Genomic DNA, 25626 nt, shown 5'->3' with positions numbered 1-25626 from the left:
GCCTTCAAATACCAGTAACATTGCGACTGATTTTTTATGTTGAAAAAAATAGTTTAAGCCTTGTTTCAGCCGAAATACAATAAAAGCAAGGACTAAAACTAGCCAATCTTGAAGAAAATTTATTCATCAATGATCTTAAATTATGTGGGCAAAACTAAGGGTTCTAGTTAGCCAGAATTATTGAACGGAATAAAGGAATTGAGCAATTGGAACGATTTTTCTCTTACGTTTTTTTACGTTTCATTTGTTTGACCTTTTTCGCTAAAACCTTTTTTATGCAAAATGCGATACAAACAAGTATTTAAAACAAGCCAGTCAAGTAGAAAATTGATTCATCAATGGCCTGAAATTATATGGGTAAAGCTAAAGGTTTTAGTTAGGCAACATTATTCAACGGAATAAAGAATTGAGCAATTGGAACAGCTATCCTCTTTCGTTGTTTTTGTGTGCCCATTTTCGCTAAAACCTGTTTTGTTTGACCATTTTTGCAAAAACCTTTTTTAAGGCAAAATCCAATAAAAGCAAGTGGTTAAAATAAACCAGTCAAGTAGGAAATAGAATAATTAATCATATAAAATTATGTGGGCAATGCAAAATGTTTTATCTAGCTAGTAATATTCGAGGGAATGTCAAAATCGAGGAATATGTATACTAGAACTTGAATTCGTCAGTATATTTACGGTATATTTTAAAATGAGAGGGAATGTTTCGGTATATTTCTGAGCGTCGGGCGGTATATTTCATCGTCAAGTCCGCGGTCACACCACACTGTTCAGTCCGCGGCAACGACAACAAAACGGAAATTAAACTTGGCGGTTGGCGCTCTTAACAATTCAGAAAAGTAGTTCCGTTTACTCGAAAAACATCCCTAGGTTCAACGCTTTGTCTTTAATATTTGAATAAAATTTTAACCATTAAGCGATTCGGACGCGGTTTTATGTTGAAAAATTCCTTTGGTTGTTACGCTTTTCGTCGTGGTTTGTTGTTGTTTCTTTGTTTCGTCGGAATTTTCGCGTGAAAGTCAAAACATAACATCTGCAATATCTGCAATCCAATAATAAGGGAAAATTCCCCCGTTGCAATGTAATATTTGAATATTTTCATTTATGATTTCCCCTAACAACAACTGTTTTGTGTTTTGTGTGTGTGTGTGCGAAGAAGTGAAAATGCTATTGAGGCCATAATATTTGTATTGAAATTCTTAGCGGCGGCCACAAAATTCGTGGCAAAAGATACAACAAAAATAATTCGATTTCCCGCAAAGAAATGAACGACGAAAAAAGTGAGCGGCTGATTGTGGTTGCTGTTTCAGTCTAGCGTGTGGTTTTTGTTATTGTACTTGCTGTCTTGGGCTTGCGCTTGGTTATTCTTGTATTGTTTCTTGATTTCCTTGCTGATGTGTATGTGTGTGTGTGTCTTTTAGTGTGTGCTTGTGCGTGGTGCAGCAACGAAAAACATTGAATACAAATATTCCCCCCCTACGCGTCTCCCAATTTCAAGGAATCGTAAAAATCCAGTTATGAAATTGCATCAATATTCCATCTCCCTTGCTCCTTCCCCGGCCTGACCTCGGTTATCATAAGTTGCCAAGAGTGAGATGCAGCATATGGTGCTGCTGCTGTTGCTATGGCCGCAGCATCCGCTCACCATTCCTCTCTTTTCTTTCTCCGAAAATAGCAGAAAAAATACATAAATACACCACAAAAAGGCGCGCAACAAGAGTTTTATTTGGAAATACAACAAAAATAACCAAGTGGATCGCAGAAAAAGTCAATCTTTTTGTTTGGATTAAGGTACGTTTTTGCCCGTTACCATATAAAATAGTATATAAAATTAGCAAATAAAAACCTCAGACGGCAAACAATCTACAGAAAAAACAAGTTAGTTGCTAAGAACCAGTTGAGCGTTGCAGACCAGGCCAGAGTGTCCCCCCTGCCACCCCCTAACGACTGGTTTTTTACCTGCCTTCGTCTCGCTAGCGCTCTCTTCTCCCTCTGTCGATGGCGACAGTAGATCGTGCTCCTCCTTGCCTCTCGCTCTCACTTGCACCGGCATTTAATAAAAGCGATTGCCAGTTGGATCCTCTCTTCTGATACTGCTGCTGCATTGCATTTGATACATTTAATACAGTGGTCGGCGCACATTAGAGAAGCTGCAACCAAGAATAGTTTTCGTGTCAGCTGTAAGTAAGTAGTTTACCTGTGTTGCGTTTTAGAGCAGAAAGGCAGACTTTAACATCATTAACATACATACACATGTATGTATGTATACCTCTGACGGAATTGTATTGCTCTAATTCCACAAGGCTCTCGTAACATTTGAACCCTTTTCTAAAAGTGTGCGTGTTTATGGACATTACAACCACTGTGCGAGCGTCTCTTCTCTCTCGCTTCTTCTCAATTGAGTTCAAAGCTAGTTGCTTTACTAATTGTAGTTACAGAGTGAGAGGGAGATGGACAGCTGCTCAAGAAACTCTTAACTGTTACTTTGTGTGCAGTCTCTCTCTCTCTCTCTCTAATGCTTACTAGCATTGCTCCAGGTACCGTTACGGCAGAGCTTCCAGACAATTGACTCTCCGATTCGCAATGCAATGGAAACAGAAGCTGCATGACTTATGTGCGGTGTTTTTTTACAGTTTAACGGCCACTAATATACAGCTTTAAATTTGTTTAAATTTTATGACTACAGTTTACCTACCGCCCGCACCACTTTATCGGTGGGTGCTTATCTCCCAAACGGCGGGCTACCCCACAAACTTCTTGACTGAAAAACAAACACAGGAAAGTAAATTAATAAATCTTCCATCAGGGCATTCCGCTAGCCCGCCACAGTTTGTGAGAAAAGTGGCTACATTAACGGTTGTTCTTCCAGCGTGTCACTTGATAAGCAAATTCTGTGTGGAATGCCCACTGTATCTGTATCTAGGCGTACGTGGCCAGGCGGTACTCACGCGTGGCTCTGTTGTTTCTTATCACCGACAGCTGTCGGAATATGCACTACACTACTCGCACTCGTATGTGGTATTCATTGTGTTATGTTACCATAAAATACTATATGTGGTACCTACGTAGTACGTATCTACTTTTTTAGCAGTCACACATTCCGCAAACGAGTATTTCTATCAATCGCTGGCTCTTCACATAGCAGATACGTACGCTTTTTGGCTACCCCACCATCAGGAGTCCTAACTTAATTGATTCCACATTGCGTTATCCTGGTTCCGTACAGTATTACGGTAGATGGTAAAATTAGTTGGCTTCGCATGGACAGAGTCCATAAAGAACTACCTTTTATCATTTTGATTGGCGTTGGGTTATCGCTCAATATGGAGGTCCACCCTCCGCTATTATTGATACGATTTATTATTATTATTTGATACGATTTGCTCTTTGGCATTTCATTTGGTTGCTCAACAAAGTGTGGTACACTGGTATCTGGTTATAATATAACCGGTATATATAATATGAAGCAAAATATACAGAAGTGTCCTTCAAAACCTCGAAAACTCGTTAATCTTTAGAGTACATTTTCGTTCGTTTCCCGTGACTGATAAAATCCACAAAAAATTCAACATTTTAAGTGAATTTAAGAAAAATGGATAAAATACTCTTGAGCAGAGCTCTAATCAAATTTAAAATGTAACAAACACGTGCTCGCATTGTCTGCCGCCAACAATTGTTTCGCCATTAACTTTAACGACTTTTGTGAGGCAGAAGTCTATTGTTTTCATTACTCTGGCTGCACGGTAGTGCTAGTGCTCGGAAATTGACAGCCCATCGATCCCTGGTACTGTGGCAAATTAAGATGGAATGCGAATAATTGAATACATTAATATGGTAATTTCTGCTGGAGCGCTTTAGCATAGGGTCAAAGCTTCAATCAGTCGAGCGTCCACACAGAGAGAGAGAGAGAGATGGGCTCGTGAATGGATCGTGCTTTGCTCGTGAGTCGTTTTACAGTATGTACTTTTATTCCTTCCATTGCCAGAGGTCTCATTTTTGCTTCCTTTTGCTCTTTGATTTTCTAACTTTCAGTTTCTTGTCACGCGGCCCTCTCTTGTCGTCTCTGGTGACGCTTCTCGATGTAATTGAATAGATAGCAACCCACAGAAGCGTCGAAGGCAGTTTCGTCGGGAGTGTCGACGCCCCCGTCAACAGTCAACAGTTTCTAATTAGTTGTGAAACTTTGTTGCCTCCCCCTCCTCCTCCTCCTCCTCCGTCTTCTTCATCTTCCTCTGGCTTTGGCCGTTTTCTGCCTGGAAACTTGTGTCTTGTTGCCGCGAATATTCATTCCCATGGAAGTCGGAAGTTTTCCCATGTCAAAATGCCAAAGCATCGTAAATTTCCAACTCCCATTGTTCAGATTCAAATTGAGTCTGCCTTTTGCCGTAATTAACCAACGGAGCAGCTAACCAACGGAATTAGCATACGGAATGACTGAGAATAAATATACATATATCGAGAGTTTTGTATGCAATTTGTCACGATGTGATTTAAATTGGGTTACGTTACCCCCAATCAGAGTTCCGTCCTCCTCTTTATAATATCGTGGGGGTAATTACTCATCGCCTCAGACTGCAATATAAATTATATTATGGAATTATGTGCCCCTGATAAGTGCACTTAAACTTTCAGTTAAAGTTAATGGAAGACAAAGGCTAGAACGTAATGCAAATGATCCCCAAAAGTGGCGAAAATTTAGCAAAATTTATGTTTATCGGCTAGTGCTCCCTCCAATGGATATATGGATGAATCGTTCGATAAATAAATACCCATTTTGAAATAGCTGCCAATTGAAAGAACAATTGTAAACATTTTCAGTGCGAAATCGCTTTTGAACAGACGGAACAAAGCCACGGAAATTAAATATTTATTTAAAGAACCTGTTTTTCTGCATTTCTGCCACCAAAAATAATATCTATGCAGAAGAAAAATGGATGGAGAAGAACCGTAGATTTTGAATTTTTTAAATTTGATGATGGTTCAAGCCTCTTTTGTTAACTGATTGGAAATTTGCTTCGAAAACTGGTTTCAAATGCACTCCAGAGGCACGTCGCAGATATTATTTAGAAAAATAAATGCTTTAGTGTATTAAAATAATTGCTGAACACATTGTTGGTGCTTAAATATAATTATAAAATATTTATATATATATTTTATAATTGGCCCGACCATAAATGCGTTTTCAATGGAAGGTCGCGGCCATTCGATTGGAGCCATTGATTGTTCAATCGAATGAAAAATATGGCCAAACTGAATTTTCAATATTTATGTGTAAGGCTGAGTTTAGCGAGCGCGAGACTTGGGTGAGTTTTCCATCTCATCAAATTGGTTTTCCAATTGGTCGTAGTCCCAGCCGTTCAATAACAAACGACAAAACGAGCATCAGATGGGGGGCAAGCGGGTACACACATATAATGTATCTCTGAGATACGTCTGGATTGGCAAACGCATTGAACTTTATTTTCATTCGTATTCAAGTCTTTGGCCAGCGTTCTCATTCCTTTCTTTTGGCTGTCTTTTGGCCCGATAATCATTGCCGCTTTTGGGCTTGGCCCACCGCTGGAAATGTTTATCTTTTTTCGGATTACGAGTATTTCGCATGTGCGTGGCTAAAAATAATTTCAATTTAGCTGCTGCCTCTGCTCCAGCTCCGAGTATCGACAACCGCAATGAGGGCAAGTCAGAAAAGCCCAAGCCACAGATACAGATAAACGGATTCCCTGCCAGAAGCAAGGAACATAGCGAAGTTTTAGATACCCTTGCAGGTGGATCTTTGCTATAGAAAAGAGAAACGACTGTGTCCGTTCGCTTATGGGAACTTTGTAGTGAAACAGGAGTTTCAACATCTGCTGGATATCATCATACCCACTAGAAGACAGGGTATTCGGGTATGTGGAGTGGCTTCCACTAATTAGAAGAAACAAAAGTGAACTTATCAGGCGGGGACGCCTTCTTTGGGGTCGTTTAACCATTGGGCCAGGCCAAAATAAATCAAGTTTTGGCCACTTGAAAGTTGTTTGTTCCTCTGGAGCTCGTAAAAAACGCAGAAAGAAAGGAAAATCAAAAGTGCCAGACAGCCGCAGTGGCGGAGGGTAAAAGTTGTCTGCGGGGCATGCGGGGAGTAGTGGCTAATGGTTCTTAGCCATGTCGATGACGAGGCGAGAGTCAAAAAACCAATGAAACGACTAAATGGCCAACAATTTTCATGTTTAATTCGTTTAATAGAATGTTTTATATACCCGTGGTATATATTTTTCTGCTTGATTTATGATCATATAAAAACAAAGCAGAAAACGAAAGAAAAAACTAGAAGAAAAAATTAAGTCACATTTCGGTCGTGTGCCAAATTCATTTTTAGCTTTCATATGAAGATTTTTTGTGTGTCGAGGCATATATATAATGAGTACATATATATTCAATATATACAGGCTATATATATGGGCAATACGGAATTGGTTACCAAATTAGTTCATCATTCAATGAAAAACTTAATTAAATACAAATTGAAACACGCAAAAAAACGTCGAATTTCATTTGTTTTCATTTAATTAAAAGACTAGAAAAGGAATGGGGTTTGCTTTACTCTTTTTTGATCACTTAAATTCAATAAAAAATTGATGGGACACCAAAAATAATGGAAACAACAATTCTGTTGACACGTTTTGGGGCTCAGAAAATACTATAAATGTTTGAGGAATTCTGGGGAACAAAAGTAGAGCTCTTATTGGGAATTGAAGGAACCGGGACCCTTTAGCCCGGAGATTGTTGAACTTTTATTACAGTTCTGTTACAGGGCGTTCATTGATCTGCTTCTCAAGCTCACCCCCACCCTCAAACCTCCCCTCCCTTCATAATTGTTGTAATTTTCATGTGAATGTTGGAAACTTTTCAAGAATGAATGAATGAATAGCGGCCTACTGTTTCTCCCAAGAGTTGAATGTTCCCTAGAATTATGAATGCTTGAATGGTTCGCCATGAACCCACATCAGCTATGGTTTTGCGAATATATTAGGCTTTATGGATATGTATTTTGGGCAGGGGAACAGGAAGTATCTGTCGGTCCGACAGCTTAAAAATCAAAGTTCAATCTGTGTGTGTGTCTTTTGGGGGAGCCTTGAACTTTGTCACCAAAGAGCGACAGTGGGTCTGGAAGCCCACACAACAGAGATTGGAGGAGTAGCCGCCATCCTACACCCTCCCCACCCCCCACACGCGTTACGCATGACCTTGGGGGCAATTCGTGCTCCACGTCGTCTCTTTTTTTCGTGGTTTTTTCCCTCCCATTCGCTTCGCTTATCGGAAGCCCCGAATCAAGGGCGAGCTTTAAGTTTTATTTGTTTTTAGCGTTTCATTTTCTGTGTTTTTTTTTGGGTATTTTTGCTGTTGTTTCTGTATTTCGCTTATCCGTTTTTATGATTTCTTTTGGGGCGGTTGAGTGCCTCTCCTGGGGTTCGATAAACCCCACGAGTTTAGGCCCGCAATTCGTTGTATTTTCAATTCCCTCAAATGTAATTGTGTTTCCATCTTTAACTTGCAGATCCGCCCCCTCCCCCCGTCATGGCAGTCGTGCAACAGATGAGGCATCATTCGTGCCGGCGATGAGGCCCAGCCCCACGCTGGAGTCCAGGTGCTGCTAGGAAGAGGAGTACCCCTGGAATCGAAGCCATCAAACAACATCCGGAACACAAACACACACACACATATCCCCCGGTCCACAGAAGGTAACCTGATGGTTGTGGCCTGCGAAGATGCCTTCAGCGAACACCGAAGACTTGCGGCGAAAGTTTCTAGTTGTCCAGCAGCAGCGCTCGGCCCCGCCCAACCTCTCCGGCGACGGCCACGCGCCTGGCAACACACTGATGATGACAGCCACCGCTGGAGCGGGAGCGGGAACGGGAGGTGGACTGGGTGCCGCTGGCGAGCCGGAGCGCACGTATGTGTTTCCGGGCGGGAATCCGCTTATAGGTAGCGTACCCGGAATGCCGGTGGCCAATCCTGCGGGTCCCTCGCGTGGCCATGCGCGATCCGTTAGCCATGGCGGCGGCGCCATTGTGGGGGCCAATGGGCGGCCCATCAAGTCGGCGATGAAGGGCCACCAGCGAGCCTTCTCGCAGGGCCAGATCACGGACTCGCCGCCGGGCAGTGCCGCGCCCTCGGGGCGGGGCCACAGTCGCGTTGGCTCCAAGACAGACTTCATCCTGCCGCCGGGACACAAGGAGGAGGCGGTGCGTGAACCCTCCGCGCCCACCTCGGCGACGGGGGGACGCGGCCACTCCCGCCAGGCGTCGCGCTCCGAGTCCATCTACACGCTGCGTCGAACGGAGGCACCGCCGTGGTGGAAGCGGTTGACGCTCTGCAACTACAGCACCGGCGACAAGTTCGAGGAGCGCAGCTACCGGATGGTGGTGCCCAACCACACCGTGCCGCCCAAGACGCCCAAGCGGGAGCATCCCAACGGCCAGTTTGTGGGCAACAAGATCCGCACCACCAAGTACACTCTGCTCTCGTTCATTCCGAAGAATCTGCTGGAGCAGTTCCACCGCGTGGCCAATCTGTACTTCATCTTCATCGTCCTCCTCAACTGGGTGCCGGCGATCAATGCCTTTGGCAAGGAGGTGGCCATGATCCCAGTGCTCTTTGTGCTGGGCGTGACGGCGGTCAAGGATCTGTTCGAGGATCGGCGGAGGAGAGCGTCCGATAAGCGGATCAACAACACCACATGTCGGGTGTACGATGGGTGAGTGTGATACATAAGTATAAGTATATCTTGGAGACCAGATGACAGTTCTTTCGCTAATGGATAGACGGGAAAAGCCATCTTCCCCCTACTTCTAAACAGTTTGTCAATTTCTGTTCCGTTGGCCCACAAAACTTTTCCAAACTGTTGCCAGAGATCCAAAAGCCAACAAAGAACTTAACTTCTGCTGACCAATTTCCACATTTCGAGCCCTCTGGCTAGACAGATTTTAACGAGAGACATTTTGCCGGGCTCTCTGAATGTTCTGAATGTGCTGAATGGGTGTCTGGGTGTCTGGGGCTTTGGACTGATTCGGATGGCCATTACCCTCCCCTCCGCGTCCCATTTTCAACCACTGGTTGCTCCCCTCATGCTAATTTTTGGGCGTCTGCATGATTTGTTGAACCCGATTCGTGTTTTGTGTTTGTGTATTTTAAAACGTGATCTAGAAATCGATAAACCAGCCAAAAGCAAAGCAAATACAAACACTAACAAGCATGGAACGTTGCCTTTGGGAACCGAAGCATTAGATACCCTTGCAGACCCATAGGTTGTCCGATTTTGATTAAATATATGAGGTTTTATAGGCTGGAGACTTGTAAAATATATGTATTTTATAGAGCTCAAAAGACCTAAAAGTTAAAGGCATCATCATACCCTTCTTCAAGGGTATATAAAGTAGCAACAATTCTGCGTGTAAACTTTCCCTAACTGTCTTTGCCTGTGCCTCTTTTCTGTTTCTTCTTCTCCACTTCTCTCTTGTGGTGGGGCTGTCCCACATTTGAGCGTCGTTGACGCATACTTTTGACACTCTTTTGCCCCCCGCCGAAGCCCTCTTTTTAGCCATCAGCCGAGCAGCGATGCCGTTTGTCAGACTTTCCCAAACCAAGTGACAATTTACTTGCATTGCACGTGTACGTGTACTTGTTGTATGTACCCTGCTGTACCGCTCTACTGCTCTTACCTCTTGGGATCTGTGCCGCCTCCTTCTGTTCAATTGTTTCCCGTTTTGTAGTACGAACTGCTAACCAACAACAGCAAAATAAACACGGAACCAAGGCATATCGACAGAGAAGGTGAGGAGCGGCCAAATAGCGCGCCCCCTTTGGGATGCACTTGCCTTACCTGCTATTCCAATGTGCTCTCCACAACAGTTTCGTTTCTACTCTCTCCCTCTCTATCGCTCGGCTGTCTCGTGTGCCGACGCTGACCAATGAACTTACGAGTGAGCCACTCGTTCGTTTACATTGTTGTTGCTAATTATATTTGCATTTCCCTATTCTCTTTCACGCTCTTTTGCACAATTGTCATAAAACCAAACCATAGTGATTTTGTCGCTTCTGTCATTGTTGTCCATGAAACGTGTCGTGCACAGTGGATAAAATCCGATTGGGAGTGAAACTAATTGATGATGAAAATGTGAGGATTGCTAAGAAAAGCACAAGAGGGTGTGAGAGGTGGGAAGACTTCTCCGTGGAGTCCACTGTGTTATGGAAATGTGCAACAATTGCATCCGTTCCACTATCCGTCCTTCCTCCGTTGCGCGAAAAGCCACAAGTTACATGCAAATGAGAGGGGGGTGTGGGATAGGTGGGGGGGTCTGCCAAATATGGAAATCGAATGAACGGTCAGAGGAGCCACAGCTGGACAGCTGACTCACAGCCGACTGGAGTACAGGCCTACCTGTGGAATGGAATGGAATGGAGTGGAGTGGAGCAAAAGTTTCCAGTTTAACGGCCCTGACCGTCTGCCCCTCTACCCCTCTGCCCCTCTACCCCTCGATTTGTGTCCACGAATCGAAAATCATGAATTTGATGGCCGTGTGGTGTGCAATGCTCGAGAAAAATGAATCACGAGTTCGAGTGCGAATGCGATTGCGAATGGAAATGTGAATTACTTGCGGGTTTTCATCTCTAAATATTGCGATTACGAATGACATTTACTTGGCAAATTATTGGATCAAGGTTACGCATTTGGCAACATTTTTACTACCAAAAAAAAAAAGGGGAAAACATTGTCTGAAAGATTTCTCCCTCAAAAACTCGTGTTAATTGCACCCAAAACGGAATCGATTGTGGATGTGCTAAACGACTGATTGAACCCCCAAATTAATTGATGTGTTAAAAGTCTGCAAATTTAATTAACACAAGGAAAGCAAAAATAAAAGAAAGAAAACAATTAGTCATTCAGGAAGTTGTATCGCAAAGGAGATAGATATAAGTTTAATCTCGAAAACGAAAGGAGAAACCGTGAATAATTCGATGATTCAAATGCAATAAGGAAGTGCTGCTTTATCCCACATTATCTCGACCATAGACTAGCCTGTGTGTCAAACTATATCTTTCATAAGAAATCACAACCATCTTTTATGGCTTCACCTGAGGAGATCTGTTAGAGGAACGTCTCTAAAGTTTGTACTCTTATTTCTTTAGAGGACATTGCCAATCAGTTGGGCAGACTCTCTCCTCTCGCTCTTCTTATGATTCAATCTGTGGGTCTCAATTGCATCGAATTCCCAGTCAATTCCCACTGATTGCTGGGCTGTGGCTCCTCGGACTCTTATTGATATGCCCTGCAAAAAGCATGACTCGCTCTGGCCGGGTAAATGCAATAAATTCATTGGAAAAATATTTCTCACTCTTCCGCGCCCCTCCTCCCCGCAAAAGATTGTCTCATTCTGGTCTTATCAAAGGGAACGGACGAGGTCACTACTCGTATTGTGGGGGCTCTGGGGCGCGAAATGTCATGAAAAGAATTGCACTTATTGCGCGATCCCCCTTATATAGCTTATGCAAGGTCTTATGTAACACCCGGCTGCCCCCACCACACACCACACACACCCCTCACGTACGAGTATCTGCTGACTGAGGGATCCAAGAATCGTGCCAGATTCGTATGGAAACTGTAAACAACACTTTTGCCACTCTTTTGAATGCAATTTGCTGTATTTGTATTTGTATTTCTTTTGTGGCCAGAAGCAGAGCTTTCTCCACTCGAATGGCATTTCCATTACTTAATCTTTTACTTTTGCCTTTGAACTTGAATTTTCCTTGGAAACACACACTTGCCATTCGTTGCATAAGGCTCCAAGGATATCTATTGTATGATTAATGGCCTGTCCCACATTTCGTATTCAATTTCCGAACCGCCTCAACCATTTTCTTTGCCCATTATTTGTGTCGTGTGTGCTTTGAACTGGTGGGAAATACAACGAAATAAATATATGTACAACTAGGTGGGGCAGCCAGGGGAAAGGGGAGGCTTCTTTTTAACATTCCCAAAGCGAATGCGTGGGCGTGTGGGATTTCGTCTATCCAGATGTTGTATCTCTCAGGCGGTGTCAGGCGTGCACTTTCACCGCAACCGAAACTGCATGAATATATTCGCAGAATTGCGCCAACAGCTGAGACCTCAAGCCGCTACTTCTGCGATTCTCACTGATTCTTTTGCATAAAATATGGCCCCTCAAGGTTGTGGGAAGAACCACTCGTGGGGCACGTTGTGAGAGCGAACTACATAACCTTGAAACCTTGAAAAGCGACCATAAAAGCGAATTTCCGAATGTCCGAATGTATCTGTATCTGCTGTGGCTCTAACACCAGTGATGAGGTGATGAGATGACAGACCATAAATACCGATAGTTATGCTCTACTGGGGCGTATCTATTCTTTTGCGCCGATCTCCTACGCTTTTGTGGGTTAATGTTTGGCTGGAAATGATGGTTTATTGTTTCGCTTACAGCTCTTAATAGAGCGCTTGTATCTCACCAAACTCTGACATTGAAAATGCTAAAATACAGCCACCGAGCAAACGGGTTTTCCAATCCATTCACTCCGTCCCTCCCCGTTGAAGCAAAACAAACCGGTTGGCAATCATCGTTAGGATTCAGTCTCCGTCTCTGCGTCTCTGTCTGAGAGACTGACGTTTGTCTAGCAAGAATCGCCACTCGGGGCCCAAACCTGATCTCCAACCATCCCCCCATCCCACATACGACCATTGCCAGCCATCTAATGGCCATGTTAACAAAACCCAGAGACCATTAACACCGTGCTGCCATGCTGCAATTGCTGCGGCTGTTGGTCAAGTTTTCCGATTTGTTTCTCTCTTCTCATGTCTCGGGTACTCGTATCTCTTGCAGTGTCACTGACTTGCGTTCGAGCTGGGGTTCAAGCAAAGCCATAGCTCAGGGCAGAGACTGCTGCTCCAGGGACAAGCGAACGAGCGGAGTGAATATGAGAATATATGATCTGCAAGGTGGTTTTCTGTTGGGTTCAAGGAGCTTACAAAACGAAGAAATACGTGTAACTAGGCCGTAATGATGGAATACGAATATCGAAGACGGATTGAAGTTTTCGCCATACATCATACTCCAAAAAGTGACATAAATCAATGCGATAGTTGCGACTATCAACGATAGGCTGGTCCGTTATTCATTATCTCATACGAACACCTGCAGTACTAGTTCCAAGAACTCTATATGCCAAACGATCTTCAGGGTTTGTTCACCCAAAAGATAATCCCACCAGAGAGCGGTGGGCGCACTTGAGATAATATTTGATCGAATGCCAGTGACACAAATACCTAGATACCTAGATATTGTATCTTTGAAGCACAGAAATAACTTCAAATGCAGCACGTATGGGAAATGGAAGAATATTTAAGTGTTAGACTTGAAGTAGAGCGGAAGGATAGTTATGGAATCTAATCAGATCAGATAGTGATCCCACATCCTATCCCACATCAAATGGCTATCTTATGGAACCCACTCTATGTCCCAAGGAATTTTCATTGCCACATTTTCGATTGAAATTGAAATACTCGAATAGTTTGCACTGTTTGTTGTTTGCCTCTGGCTCTCAAGGATTTCTTTAGAAATAGGGAACAAATATCACGCCCGAAAGATCATTTGAATGGCTTTGGTTGTTAGTTTGAGTTTCAGCTGAACAAAGAGGGCGATTGTTCGAAAGAAAACTGGGACTGAGGCCACGAAATGTGTATCTTACGAGTATTTGCATGGAGATGGAATCTCCGAAGACCTCTTACCTTTTGAATTCCTCCTACAGCCACTGCCACTGCCACTTGTAGCGCAATTGCAAAGTGCAAATTCTTGTAGAGATACGCCAAAAGAATCTCTAAGATAAATATATCAAATATCTCCAGTGGGGGGTGGGTTGGGGGAGACCACAAATTGTTTTTCCAAATCAAAAAAATATCGACACACACACACAGAGGCAGCCCTCGACTGATGAGAAATATGAGACGGTGGAGACTCTGTTTCGGTCACAGTGCCACATTTTGTTGGATAGTTGGTTGGCTGGACAAATAAACTCGATGCCACTCGAGTTTTCCGTTTTCTGTGGGTTGGCAGTGTATGGCCTTTCCCAATAATTGACCTTCCACAGCCCCTGCCACTGCCACTGCCTCTGCCACTGCCCATAATTGTCGTATGTGGAGTGTTCCCTCGAGTGGGGAGTGGGACAGGAACCAGCATTCCATTGAATGTCGGGGGGTGGAGGGTCGGGGGGTTGGGAAAAGTGTGTTATTAATAATTAATTCAGAAACTCAATTGAGCGAAATGAACAGCCGATGGACACAACACTCTCCCAGCGGACAGACTAGACCGCATATGTGGGCCAATTTCCACCTTTATTGGTGGAGAGGAGAGGGGAGGGCAACGGTTGCGTGCCACAAGCTAATTACATGACCAAACTGTCTTTTCATTTTCATTTCGAGATACTCGTACTCGTACACGTATCCGTCGTCCGTCCGTCCAAGCGGCAGTTTGTGCTCCATTGAATCGAACCAAATGGACGCCTTCCTTTGGTGCTCCTCCTCCTGCTTCCCCACCACCTCCTTCTCCTCCTTAATAATGTTTACATGATTGATTCATGCGCGATGGCTTTTAGTCAAGTTAATGAAGCCCCCAGAGGCACACAGTAGTACTTATAGCCCCGCACCCCCGCACTCTGTCTATCTATCTGTTGGGGGCGTATCTACAGCCACGCCTACCCAGTGGTGCCGAGTCCCTGATTCTCTATGGTGCTTCCATGTGGGTGAGTGGCTAAAGTAAACTTCAAAAATTGATTATAAAAATCACTTGCGTGCTCTGTTTGTTCTTTATTCTGTTCTGTTCTGCTTGGTTCTGCTTGGTTCTGTTTTTCTTTTGGTTTCCCGTTTTTCCACAGTTTTCTGGCGCTTCGTCATTTCACCTTTGGGTGTGTCTTTCCTTTGAGTGCATTAGCAGGACCTCACAGTTTGATGGACATTGCAAGGACGAGACCTTCGACCCATTGATGTGTGTGTGTGGAAAGTTTTTCTCTAATGAAATTTACCTTGAAGGTCTCTTCCACTTGCAGGAACATTCATCGTCTGTCAGCGAATAGAGACGACATTCATCGATGCCTATAAACCCCCTTACCCCCTCCACTTAATCACTATTTAAACAACGTTATTCCAAAGTGATTTATAATCCCCCAAACTAGACATAGTCCACAGAAACTTTTGTCCAACCCAAACATTCCGGTATCTATGTATCTACGGATATCCATCAGTCCAATTAGAGAGAGCGGAAAACCTCCAGACAATACCCAGGACAGCGCATAACGAATAAATACGAGTATGTGTTAATTTACCCACCCCCCCCCCCACCGAACTCTGAACCCCAGATCTGAATCTACCGAATACAGGGGAGTACCTCCTGTGGGGGCTTTATAATTCGGGGTTTCTATCGGTTTTTGGGGGGGATGTAACCCTATTAAATGTTGAATTATTTATGGCCGAATAGTTTTGGTGGGGGGAGTGGGGGGTTGTGTTTACACAACCTGAAGCTAATGCTTGGTTGGGTTTTTGGTTTTGGCCACTAATTTGTTGTCTGTACGTGGGACTACAGGGACTTTGTTCCTCCAGCCAGTGGAGTGCGGAGTGGCATTGTGACTGTGGTAGCTGTCTGGTAGCTGCCGCCCACGCATGTTGTTTACTCGGGGACTATGGCAAATGCCTTTTAAATAACAAGAACCTTGCCCTGAACATGGAAGAATGAATGAACGGTAGAGCCGCAAAACGGTAGACTTCTTGCCTCTATTAACCCACACTCCGGAGACCACAAACCCCTCCCTCGATTCCTGGTTATGTTTTGGGCATTTTGGACAAAGGCATGCGCATTTCTGGGGCCACTTCTGGGGCTGTTTCTTGGCCACACGTTTAACGAACTTTAAGTAAATTACCCTGCTCCCAAGACTACTCCCCCCATGCTCCCCCGTCTACCGGCTGGCTATAGCATGCATGACCCACATTTGCCACATAAATTTCCATGTGCAGTGGGATGGGAACGGCAGGGGAAGACTGTGGAGGGTGGAGGAAGAGCACTAAATAATCAAATGGGAAGAACCACCATGGTTCAATGCTACACTGCACACAATTCTCTAAAGAAAGATCTACTTGGTGGCTTTATTTCATCATCGTCGTCGTCGTCGTCGTCGTATGAACCCCCTTGACCCAATTCGTGTCTATAAAGATTGCATCATTCAATCTACATGCTAAACATATAATACATCATCTAACAGAGAAACCATGCACTCTTTTCCGTATCTTATTTACGTTTTTTCTTGCAGATAAAGTTACTCTTTAAAGAGGAAACTTGGGGGTGAAAAATCCCCCTCTAAATATCGTATCTATCATGTATGTATTTGTAGGGAAAATCCCCCACCTATTTCCCATTATCTAGATACAATGTACACTTCAGCAATTAGTCGAAACACGAAAAAGGGGAGCCAGAGATCATCCATCGCCCAGTGATTCAGCAAAACTCTATAGAGATCTCTGCAGGATAGACCTCTATTTAATAATAATAAAGCTTTGGGCCAAGATCGAGATCGAATGGAGGCAGGGAGCAGGGGCAATACGTGTTAAATGCCACTTGCAGAGGCAACGCCACGCCACCACCACTTGGTGGAGGCGCTTGGAGCCGCCTTTAAATGCCGCTGACACACGCATCGGAGCCTCAGGATAGGATTGGGATTGGGATTGGGATAGGAGGAGGCGTAACCCAACGACCCAAACAAAACTCTCAATTGGAAGAGGGAAAGGGAGTGGGAATGGGAATGGGAATTGGGTTGAGGAGTTTGCGTGAGTTTCACTTTTGATGCGAAGCCTCTTCTTCTGAGCAAATAACCGAGCAATCAACGTGCCCATCGTCGAGTTAAACTCGCATTAATTTTGCATTTTGCGAAAACGCCTAATAAATCGAGTCACAGAGCCCCGAGAGCCCCCTCTGGTAATTGCCTTCACCCTTGTGCCCCACTGTGCACCGTCACCGCCTCTCGTGCCTCATTAAAGATTCAACAACTTGGGACGCCTTCGCTGTAAATATGAATCGCGGCGAGGGGCGGGGCAGAGACAGAGACAGAGACAGGCCCCCAATTAGACGGTGACATGCAACAATATAAGCGAAACTTTCAAAACACTGCATTATCCTCGGCTATCCCTCGGGAGGGATGGAAGGACACAGACCCCGACGGTAACACTGAGTTCTCTGTGGGTGGATCCCTTGTTAATGGACTCATTGTCACGCGCCTCCGACGACCAGACAGATGTCACCTTCATTACAACGAATGGAGTTCCGATCTGTTCCGAACCGATCCGGGTATTGAAGGTTTTGTTTTCTGTCGCGTTTTGCTGTGTTTTTTTATGGGAATATGATTAATGGACGTGTGGGGCTTCAGTCTCCGGGTCTCGCCGGTCAGTGTACGGGCATGACTAACTCGTGACCTAAAAATCGTACAGTGAAAGTAAATACACGCGAATATGGCAAAAAATATGGGTGCTGGAAGGAAAGCGAGAGGTAGGAGGGGCAAAAACTCTACTCAAATAAATATTAAAGAAACGTAAATAAATAAAAAATAATATGCAAGCAATGAAAGCACTTAAAGAAAGATCTAAAAGATTAAATAAATATGATTAAAAATATCATAAATTATCATTAAGTGGAAGGAGTGCTTGGCATCAAGTACCCTATGTTATACGGTAATAGATTATACAAAACTAATGGAAAATTCTACAAAAATTCACTAATCACTGATCTGGAGAGAAACCCGCTTCGATCAGAGCCTCTCCTCTCCATCGATGGTAGAACTCATACTTCCTGCTCTAAAGATAAAGAGAATACAATATTTCTGTGTACAATTAGCAACAACATCAAGATCTATTAACCAAAAACAAGATACAACCGCAATTTGGAAATTTCATCATTATTTATCGTACAAATATATCATGATTATACCCAGCCATATATGTACATAGTTCCCAGAAATAAAGTAAGTGCTGTTCCTCAATAAATCTCGAGTCTTCCGATTGGAGATTGTAGATATAATAAAAGCCTGAACAATACAGGTTTATGGCCCACGGATGGATCGATGGATGGATGGATGAATGGAGGGGATGTCGTCATATCACAGGAATAAGCCACTTGACAGCTAGCGGAATCAATACGTACACATACGGGGTAGTATCTTATCGAGCAGTTTGTGCAGCAGATAATGAAGTAAAGAAAGACGATTACAATTATGGAACCACTGCGAATGCACTGTCTGTCGGCTGTCGCCTGTTGGGGGCATGTTAACAAAGAAACAGTCAATTAGAGAAATGCAATCAAGAAACCAGCAAAAGGCAAAAGACAACACAAGACCAGAGACAGAGACAGAGGCCAAGCAGAAAGAACAAGAACAAGAACAAATATAATTACATGGTACCCCCCCTTTTCAGAGGGAGAGATGGGACTTCAGGGGAGGCTCTTGGTCGTGGTCTTGGTCGTGGTCTTGTAGAATGCGTTAGAATGTGCTGCAATCTTGCTAATGACCCAATTAAAATGATGGCAGAAGCTTTCACCGCCGAATGCTCCCATTCCCAGGGACAGGAGAGAGACAGAGCAGGAGTAATACTTTGTCTCCTTTGTGGCCTGTCTGTCAGCCAAATGTCAGGCCATGTCAGAACCCAGCAGAACAAACAGTGAAACATTCACCTGAAGGACAGTCTTTGATGGTGGTGCTAGCCTTTTGATACCCTTTGAAGGTATATCCTTTTCTGTGGGAGGCGTGGAAAAGTACTGGATTCATCCTTATGCCAGATAGTCAGAGAAATACTTTCAAGATTTCATTGCAAACATCTTGTGCCAATCGTAATACCCTCTGGGAGCGAAAGGGTACTTTCACAAACAATCTGGAACCGAAAGCAATGCAAGGACATCGCCACATGCCACATGACACTGACAAGCAGAACAACGGCAGAGTGGCAGAGCAGAGAGTACGAGGAGGAGGAGGAGGAGGAGTAGAAGGAAGGTCTGTGGTCTGTGGAGAAGGTCAGGGGACGAGATTACATGGGGGACACGCGAGTGTTGAAAAATTACACATTTTCCAACCATAACAATTTGGCGCTCGCGCTGGCCAAATGAACTTGAATTAAATGGGAATATTGTCCATGTCCATGTCCATGTCCATGTCCTTGCTCAACCCATCTAACCGCAGGACGCTCTTTTTTTAATAAATATCTAAGCAGTGGCGCCCAGGAGAGAGGGAGAGATGACGCCATTACAGGGTGGGAGGGCGGCGTAGGGTGGAGACATGCGACTTTATAAAAATCATAAAAATGAAAGCGAATGAAATTTCCAGCATGACGCAAAAAGGCCGCCACTTTCCATGGAAATCGTCGAGGTTTCCCCCTCCCTCCGTCCGACCGTCCGTCCGTCCGTCCATCATCATCTTTCGGCCAAGGTCGAGGGCAAAGTGACGGCTTATTATTTTGCAATTTACTTGTTACTTTAATAACCAACCCACATGCGAGACCCACTGCCCCCACCCCCGCCCCCATCCAATAAATGTGGATTGGAGTGGAGAGAGCACTTTCTGTGTGAGGCCTCTCTCTCTTTCTGTTTGCTCGAACGTCCATCAGCAGTAGAAACTCCCTCGCCTTACCTTTCGACCGACTACTTTCCCTGACATCTACCATCCATACCCTAGCCATGGCCATCTATCCCGAACAGACCCTCACTGGTCGCATGTAAATTGTATTGCGTGGCCCATCAAATGTGTTCATTTGACAATAATTGGAGACATGGATGGGGGGGGGAGGGGAGCCCTATCATTCATGAATATTGTACATGGCTGTAACATGGGGGATTATCTCCGGCTGTCTGTCTGTCTTTCGGACATGGACATGGCCTGCGGTAAATGACATTTCATGTCCAAGGATCCCCCGACATTTGGAGGCCTCTTACATGTTTGATTTGACAACTTTTGCCTGAACTTGAAACTTTAAAGGGAAATGTGACAAATGTTCGCGGCTTCAGACAGCCTTGAGCTTCAGACTAAATCGATTAATCGTACTAAATGGCACTCCTTTTGACAGCATAATTAATACGAATTTGTCTGCGTGTATTTTGTTATCCCCTTTCCAGAGAGACGGAGCGCTACAAGAGGGTCAAGTGGCAGGACCTGCGTGTTGGGGACATTGTCCATCTCTCGAACAACGAGACAGTGCCCGCGGATATACTCTTGCTGCGAAGCAGTGATCCCCACGGGGTGTGCTACATAGACACCTGCGATTTGGATGGCGAAACGAATCTGAAGCGTCGCGAGGTAATGCATACGTGATTGTTGCAACATTGCATCGTATCTATCAACACTCGAATGGACATTTTTCAGGTTGTACGTGGCTTTGAGGAGATGCAGAGCATATTTGTACCTAGCAAATTTGTTAGCCGCGTGGAGGCGGATGCGCCGACAACAAAATTATATAGATTTCATGGGGCCTTAATACATCCAACTGGGGAGCGTGTGCCCATATCGACCGAGTGCCTTTTGTTAAGAGAAAGTAGACTGAAGGTGCGCTTTAATAGTAATCCAAAGAATCAATTTAATGCTCTGTATCCCTGTATCTGTAGAATACGGACTATATCGAGGGTATTGTGGTCTATGCGGGACATGAAACAAAGTCAATGCTGAATAATAGTGGTCCAAGGTACAAGCGCTCCCAGGTGGAACAGCAAATGAATATTGATGTGATATGGTGAGTGGACAGGCGACTCCTTAATCTGGAAATACTATAAGAGTTCCCCGCTTTTTAGGTGTGTGATAATATTGTTTATACTGTGCATTGTTGGGGCCATCGGCTGCACCATGTGGCTGAGTTCATTTACCAATTTCCCGGTACCGTACCTGCCCTTCGAGGTGAACGCGAATCTCGAGGGCATGTGGACCTTCTGGACGTACATCATCATTCTGCAGGTGATGATACCGCTGTCGCTGTACGTGACCATCGAGCTGTGCAAGATCCTGCAGGTCTTTCACATCCACAACAACATCGATCTGTACGACGCGGACACCAACAAGCAGACCGAATGCCGTGCCATGAACATCACCGAGGAGCTCGGCCAGATTCAGCACATATTCTCCGACAAGACCGGCACTCTCACCGAGAACAAGATGATCTTTCGCCGCTGCGTCGTCAACGGAGCGGACTACAATCACCCGCCCTCGGAGCTGGAGAAGATGTACTCGAAGCCGGGGGCCCCGGCCCCCCCGCTGGTGCCGAATGATACGCTGATGAGCGACATGGCACTGCTGACGCAGGGATCGTATCTCACGCCACACGCCCAGCGGATACAGGAGTTCCTCGTGGTGCTGGCGATATGCAACACGGTGATCGTGAGTGCGGCGCCGCATCGGGACCTGATGAATGCCAGCGGCATCATTGAAGTGCAGCAGCAGCAGACGGGCTGCAGTCCGGCGAACCTGAAGCACAACAAACAGCGACAGAAGCTGCTGGCTACGACGACCACCACGACGACCACGACTACCATTGTGAATGGACAGCAGCAGCAGCAGCCGGCATCCATCCCAGTGGATCGATACATGCGGCTGGCAGAGTCGCGATCCGTGACCCCTTCGCCGCCGCCCAATCTAATCTTTGCGATGCCCGCCCAGAGCCACCAGCCCACGCTGTCGCCCATCAGCAGTTCGGCGGAGTCCTCGCCGAACTCGGAGTCGGAGTCGCCATCGCCACCCATGAAGAGCAAGGCGCTGTCCAACAGCATCTCGCCCACGGGCAGGGCCAAGGCGGCCATCAACTCGAAGATCACCAGCATAGCAACCTTCCTGAATGCCAAGACCCAAGGAAAGCGTCTGAAAATGACGTAAGTAAATCGAAGAGAGGATTTTGTCAATGGATTTTCTAACAATCTGCCGTCCCCCGTTTCAGTTCAACCAAATCGGAGACCATTTATAGAACCGCCGATGGTCGTCCGCTGTACGAGGCCGAAAGCCCGGATGAGCTGGCCCTGGTGAATGCCGCCTACAGCTACGACTGCTGCCTGCTGAACCGCAGCCCCAACCACATCCTGGTCAGCATGCCCACGGCAAGGGCCACTGTCGAGTATGAGATACTCAAGATCCTGCCGTTCGACTCGAGTCGCAAGTGCATGTCGATTGTGGTCCGTCGCACGGGCACCCAGGAGATTGTCCTCTACTGCAAGGGAGCGGACAGCACCATCATGCCCGTCCTGTCGCCCTGTCCGCACAACAGCCCCGAGGGCATTCTGCGCGAGCAGACCCAACAGCAGCTGGATCGCTATGCGCGCGAGGGTCTGCGCATTCTGGTGATGGCCAAGCGCACCCTGAACTCCGCCGACTACACGGACTGGTGGGCGCGCCATCAGGAGATTGAGATGTCGCTGGAGAACCGCGAGCGAAGATTGCGCGACTCTTTCGCAAAGCTGGAGAGCAATCTAACGCTGCTGGGAGCCACAGGCATCGAAGATCGCCTGCAGGACGGTGTGCCCGAGACGATAGCATCCCTCCTGGCGGCAGGCATCTCCGTGTGGGTGCTGACGGGAGACAAGCCCGAGACGGCCATAAATATAGCGTATTCTGCCAAGCTTTTCACCCAGCAAATGGAGTTGATCAAGTGAGTAATTAGTCGGGGATTTAATCCCTAAACATGATGACTAATCGGAATGCTGTTTATGCAGATTGACAGCACGTTCCCGCGATGCAGCTGAGACAGCCATCAATTTCTATCTGACGGACATGGAGAATGCAAAGCCCACATCCTCGATTGGCTACAGCCAGACGCTGCGACGGAAGCCACGCGCCTTGGTGGTGGATGGCAAGACACTGACTTTCATTTTAGATCCAAAGTAAGCCATATTTCGGGCGGATCGGATCAGCATCTAATGACTTAAATGATACATTTTAGATCCAAATTGATTCTGCCATTTCTGCGATTGGCCAAGCGATGCGCTTCTGTGCTCTGCTGCCGATCCACACCTCTGCAGAAGGCCTACCTGGTTAAAGTCGTGAAGGAGGAGCTCAATCTGCGAACTTTGGCCATTGGAGATGGCGCCAATGATGTGTCCATGATACAGATGGCCGATGTGGGTGTGGGCATCTCTGGCCAGGAGGGTATGCAGGCCGTGATGGCTGCCGATTTCACGCTATCCCGCTTTCGCTACCTGGAGCGGCTGTTGCTCTCTCATGGCTATTGGTGCTACGATCGATTGTCGCGCATGATCCTCTATTTCTTCTACAAGAATGCGGTAAGAAATCTCAGATATATTCCACTCTGAACTGCCTTTTCATATGGAATTTTATGTTTTGCAGGCCTTTGTATTTCTGATATTCTGGTATCAGTTGTATTGCGGCTTCTCTGGCTCTGTGATGATGGATCAAATGTATCTGATGCTCTACAACCTGATATTCACTTCACTGCCGCCCTTGGCCATCGGTGTATACGACAAGCGAGTGCCGGAGGATCTGCTACTCAAGAATCCGTACCTCTATAAGAATGTGAGTTGCAGAACGGGCTGGATCCCCAGTCTTTAAGCTAGATATAACCATTCACATTTGTTGTATTTTCAGGGTCGCTTGGGCGTCGCTTACAGGCCGCACGACTTCTGGTTGATATTACTGGATGCCCTCTATCAGAGTCTGGTCATATTCTTTGTGGCGCTGTGCGCCTACGGGGAGAGCGATGTGGGCATCTGGGAGTTTGGTACAACGATCACGGCCTCCTGTCTGTTTGCCAATCTGGTGCACTGTTGCATTGAAATACGTTCCTGGGTAAATGGAGGAACCCCCAAATAAATGATTCGTGTGTCGCTAACTCTTTGGTTCTTTATAGACTGTGCTGCATGTCATATCAATCGTGGTTAGCCTGGCCTCCTTCTACCTCTTCTCGATTGTGTACAACTATTGGTGCGTCAATTGCTTCGGCCTGCCCTCCACCTACTGGGTGATCTTTGTGTGCTTCTCCTCTGCCGTCCACTGGCTGGTGATCCTCCTATCGACAGTGGTGGCTGTGCTGCCCCGGTAAGCCCAAGAGCCCCGAGAGTGTCCTCCCGCAGAAGGACTAATCACTAATTAATATCTGTTTACTCTGCAGCCTAATATTGACAACGGTGCGCATTTCCCTGTGCCCCGACGACAGCACCAAGGTTTTACTGCACAGCCAGCGGGAGCGCAGCAGAGGTGAGGGTTTGTTAGTTACTTGGTCGCGCTCCACCTCAGCCTCATCAATATATAGGTAAAAAGGCACAAAATACTTGATAGCTTCTCTTGCACGTCTCTTGAGTTCAACTTCGTTTCTGAGTTCCTTTATGATTTTGTGTCTTTTTATTTGTACATTGCTTGGATTTCCCCCTTTATTTAGCTCTTATTTGAATCTAATCAATGTATTATTCTTGCAGAATCACCGATTATGGGTCTAAGAATCAGATTATAACAACGATTACCTGATCGAGCGCCAAATTGCAAAATGCACCTCTCTACGAAACACTAAAACTAGAAACCTTACAAAAACACATGTGCTTTCAGTCTAAATATGTGGCCTTTCGACACCGATTAATAATACAATGTTATGTTAGTTAATTACGCCCTTAGTTGACACGCTTAGTGACCCGTAGTTCCCCCCCTAAAAGCAATTAGTCTAAAATGTACGAGTACTTAGTAACAAATTGAATTAGATTGTTTAGCTAATGTTCTGTTGAAGATAGAAGAAACACGTGGAACACACAATACAATAGATTCGCCGAAGCTCCAACTATCAGAAGAGAAGAGTCTTAGTTAGAATGTTTGCCTTAACGTTAAATGGAAAGCAATTGCAATGGCACACAATTGCACCCCCTATGTCGTAATTTATATATTTATTTGTATATAAGAAAAGATTATCTAAGCCCATGCCCGATCTATAACCAACCTAAAACTACTTATTGTTAAACAAAACCGAAAAATACACTGCTAAATGTATGTGGTACAATTATTATGATTACTTAACCCCCCCTAGCGACTAATTATAATAGATTTATATATCACCCACAACGGAAATACTTGACAATTCAAAAACACAACAGAACTGCAATGTTAGTTCGATGAAAAGGCTGTGATTCTACACTCATGAAGGATATACCTAAGCATAAGATACAGTATATATATACAATACATACCTTAAACCTATACCTACTATATATATATATATCGATCGATGTGCAGATTGTGCATATTGGATTCAAGTATTTGACAGAATTATTTCTCACCTTCTGTTCTCTCCTAGTTTCTTGTGGGAAACAGTCGATTTTTTACTTTTTTATCGAAGCCCCTCCCTACCTACTATCCTAATAGGCCCCACTATTATTATTGAACGTACGACGGTAATAATCAATTGTTGTAATCCATTAGTTGTACTATTAATGCAAACAAATTAAACCAGATTTGAAAACGTTAGCTGAATATTTACATACATTGTTGGAAAAGCAAGAAATCATTAAATGAAATAAATGTATATTTACCTAAAATGTATTGCAATTATTTAAGGCAATTTGAAAAAAAAAATAATAGCGAAATT

At 45.0% G+C, this 25626-nt stretch overlaps 1 protein-coding gene across 3 annotated transcripts; it reads left to right on the top strand.

Moving 5' to 3' along the window:
* The first annotated feature begins 802 nt into the window (after nt 1-802).
* LOC6594001 (probable phospholipid-transporting ATPase VA) lies at nt 803-25297 on the top strand. 3 transcript variants are annotated; one of them, XM_026987248.1, is made up of 14 exons: nt 803-1083; nt 7540-8739; nt 20186-20366; nt 20433-20612; nt 20672-20796; nt 20855-21922; nt 21988-22692; nt 22757-22924; nt 22984-23323; nt 23388-23573; nt 23646-23846; nt 23908-24095; nt 24169-24309; nt 24473-25297. In XM_026987248.1, exons 2-14 carry the CDS (start codon nt 7751-7753, stop codon nt 24519-24521), a joined length of 4521 nt encoding a protein of 1506 aa, XP_026843049.1. In that variant the 5' UTR covers nt 803-1083; nt 7540-7750; the 3' UTR covers nt 24522-25297. The 3 variants fall into 3 exon arrangements, with proteins under 3 accessions (XP_026843049.1, XP_026843048.1, XP_026843050.1); XM_026987247.1 differs by lacking the exon at nt 803-1083 and adding an exon at nt 1478-1793; XM_026987249.1 differs by lacking the exon at nt 803-1083 and adding an exon at nt 1678-1793 and having other exon boundaries at nt 24169-24254.
* The last annotated feature ends 329 nt before the right edge of the window (nt 25298-25626 follow it).

This window comes from Drosophila persimilis, unplaced genomic scaffold (genome assembly GCF_003286085.1).
Source record: "Drosophila persimilis strain 14011-0111.01,24,50 unplaced genomic scaffold, DperRS2 tig00000124-arrow-pilon, whole genome shotgun sequence".
NCBI classification, from domain to species: Eukaryota; Metazoa; Arthropoda; class Insecta; order Diptera; family Drosophilidae; genus Drosophila; species Drosophila persimilis.
This window is presented reverse-complemented; position numbering and strand designations above follow the sequence as displayed.

Excerpts from the sequence above, each read along its gene's own strand:
- LOC6594001 (XM_026987248.1), top strand. The coding sequence starts at position 7,751 with ATGCCTTCAGCGAACACCGAAGACTTGCGGCGAAAGTTTCTAGTTGTC. Across the intron at positions 20,613-20,671 it reads TAAGAGAAAGTAGACTGAAG|AATACGGACTATATCGAGGG; the intron begins GTGCGCTTTAAT and ends CTGTATCTGTAG. Across the intron at positions 24,310-24,472 it reads TCAGCCTCATCAATATATAG|AATCACCGATTATGGGTCTA; the intron begins GTAAAAAGGCAC and ends TTATTCTTGCAG.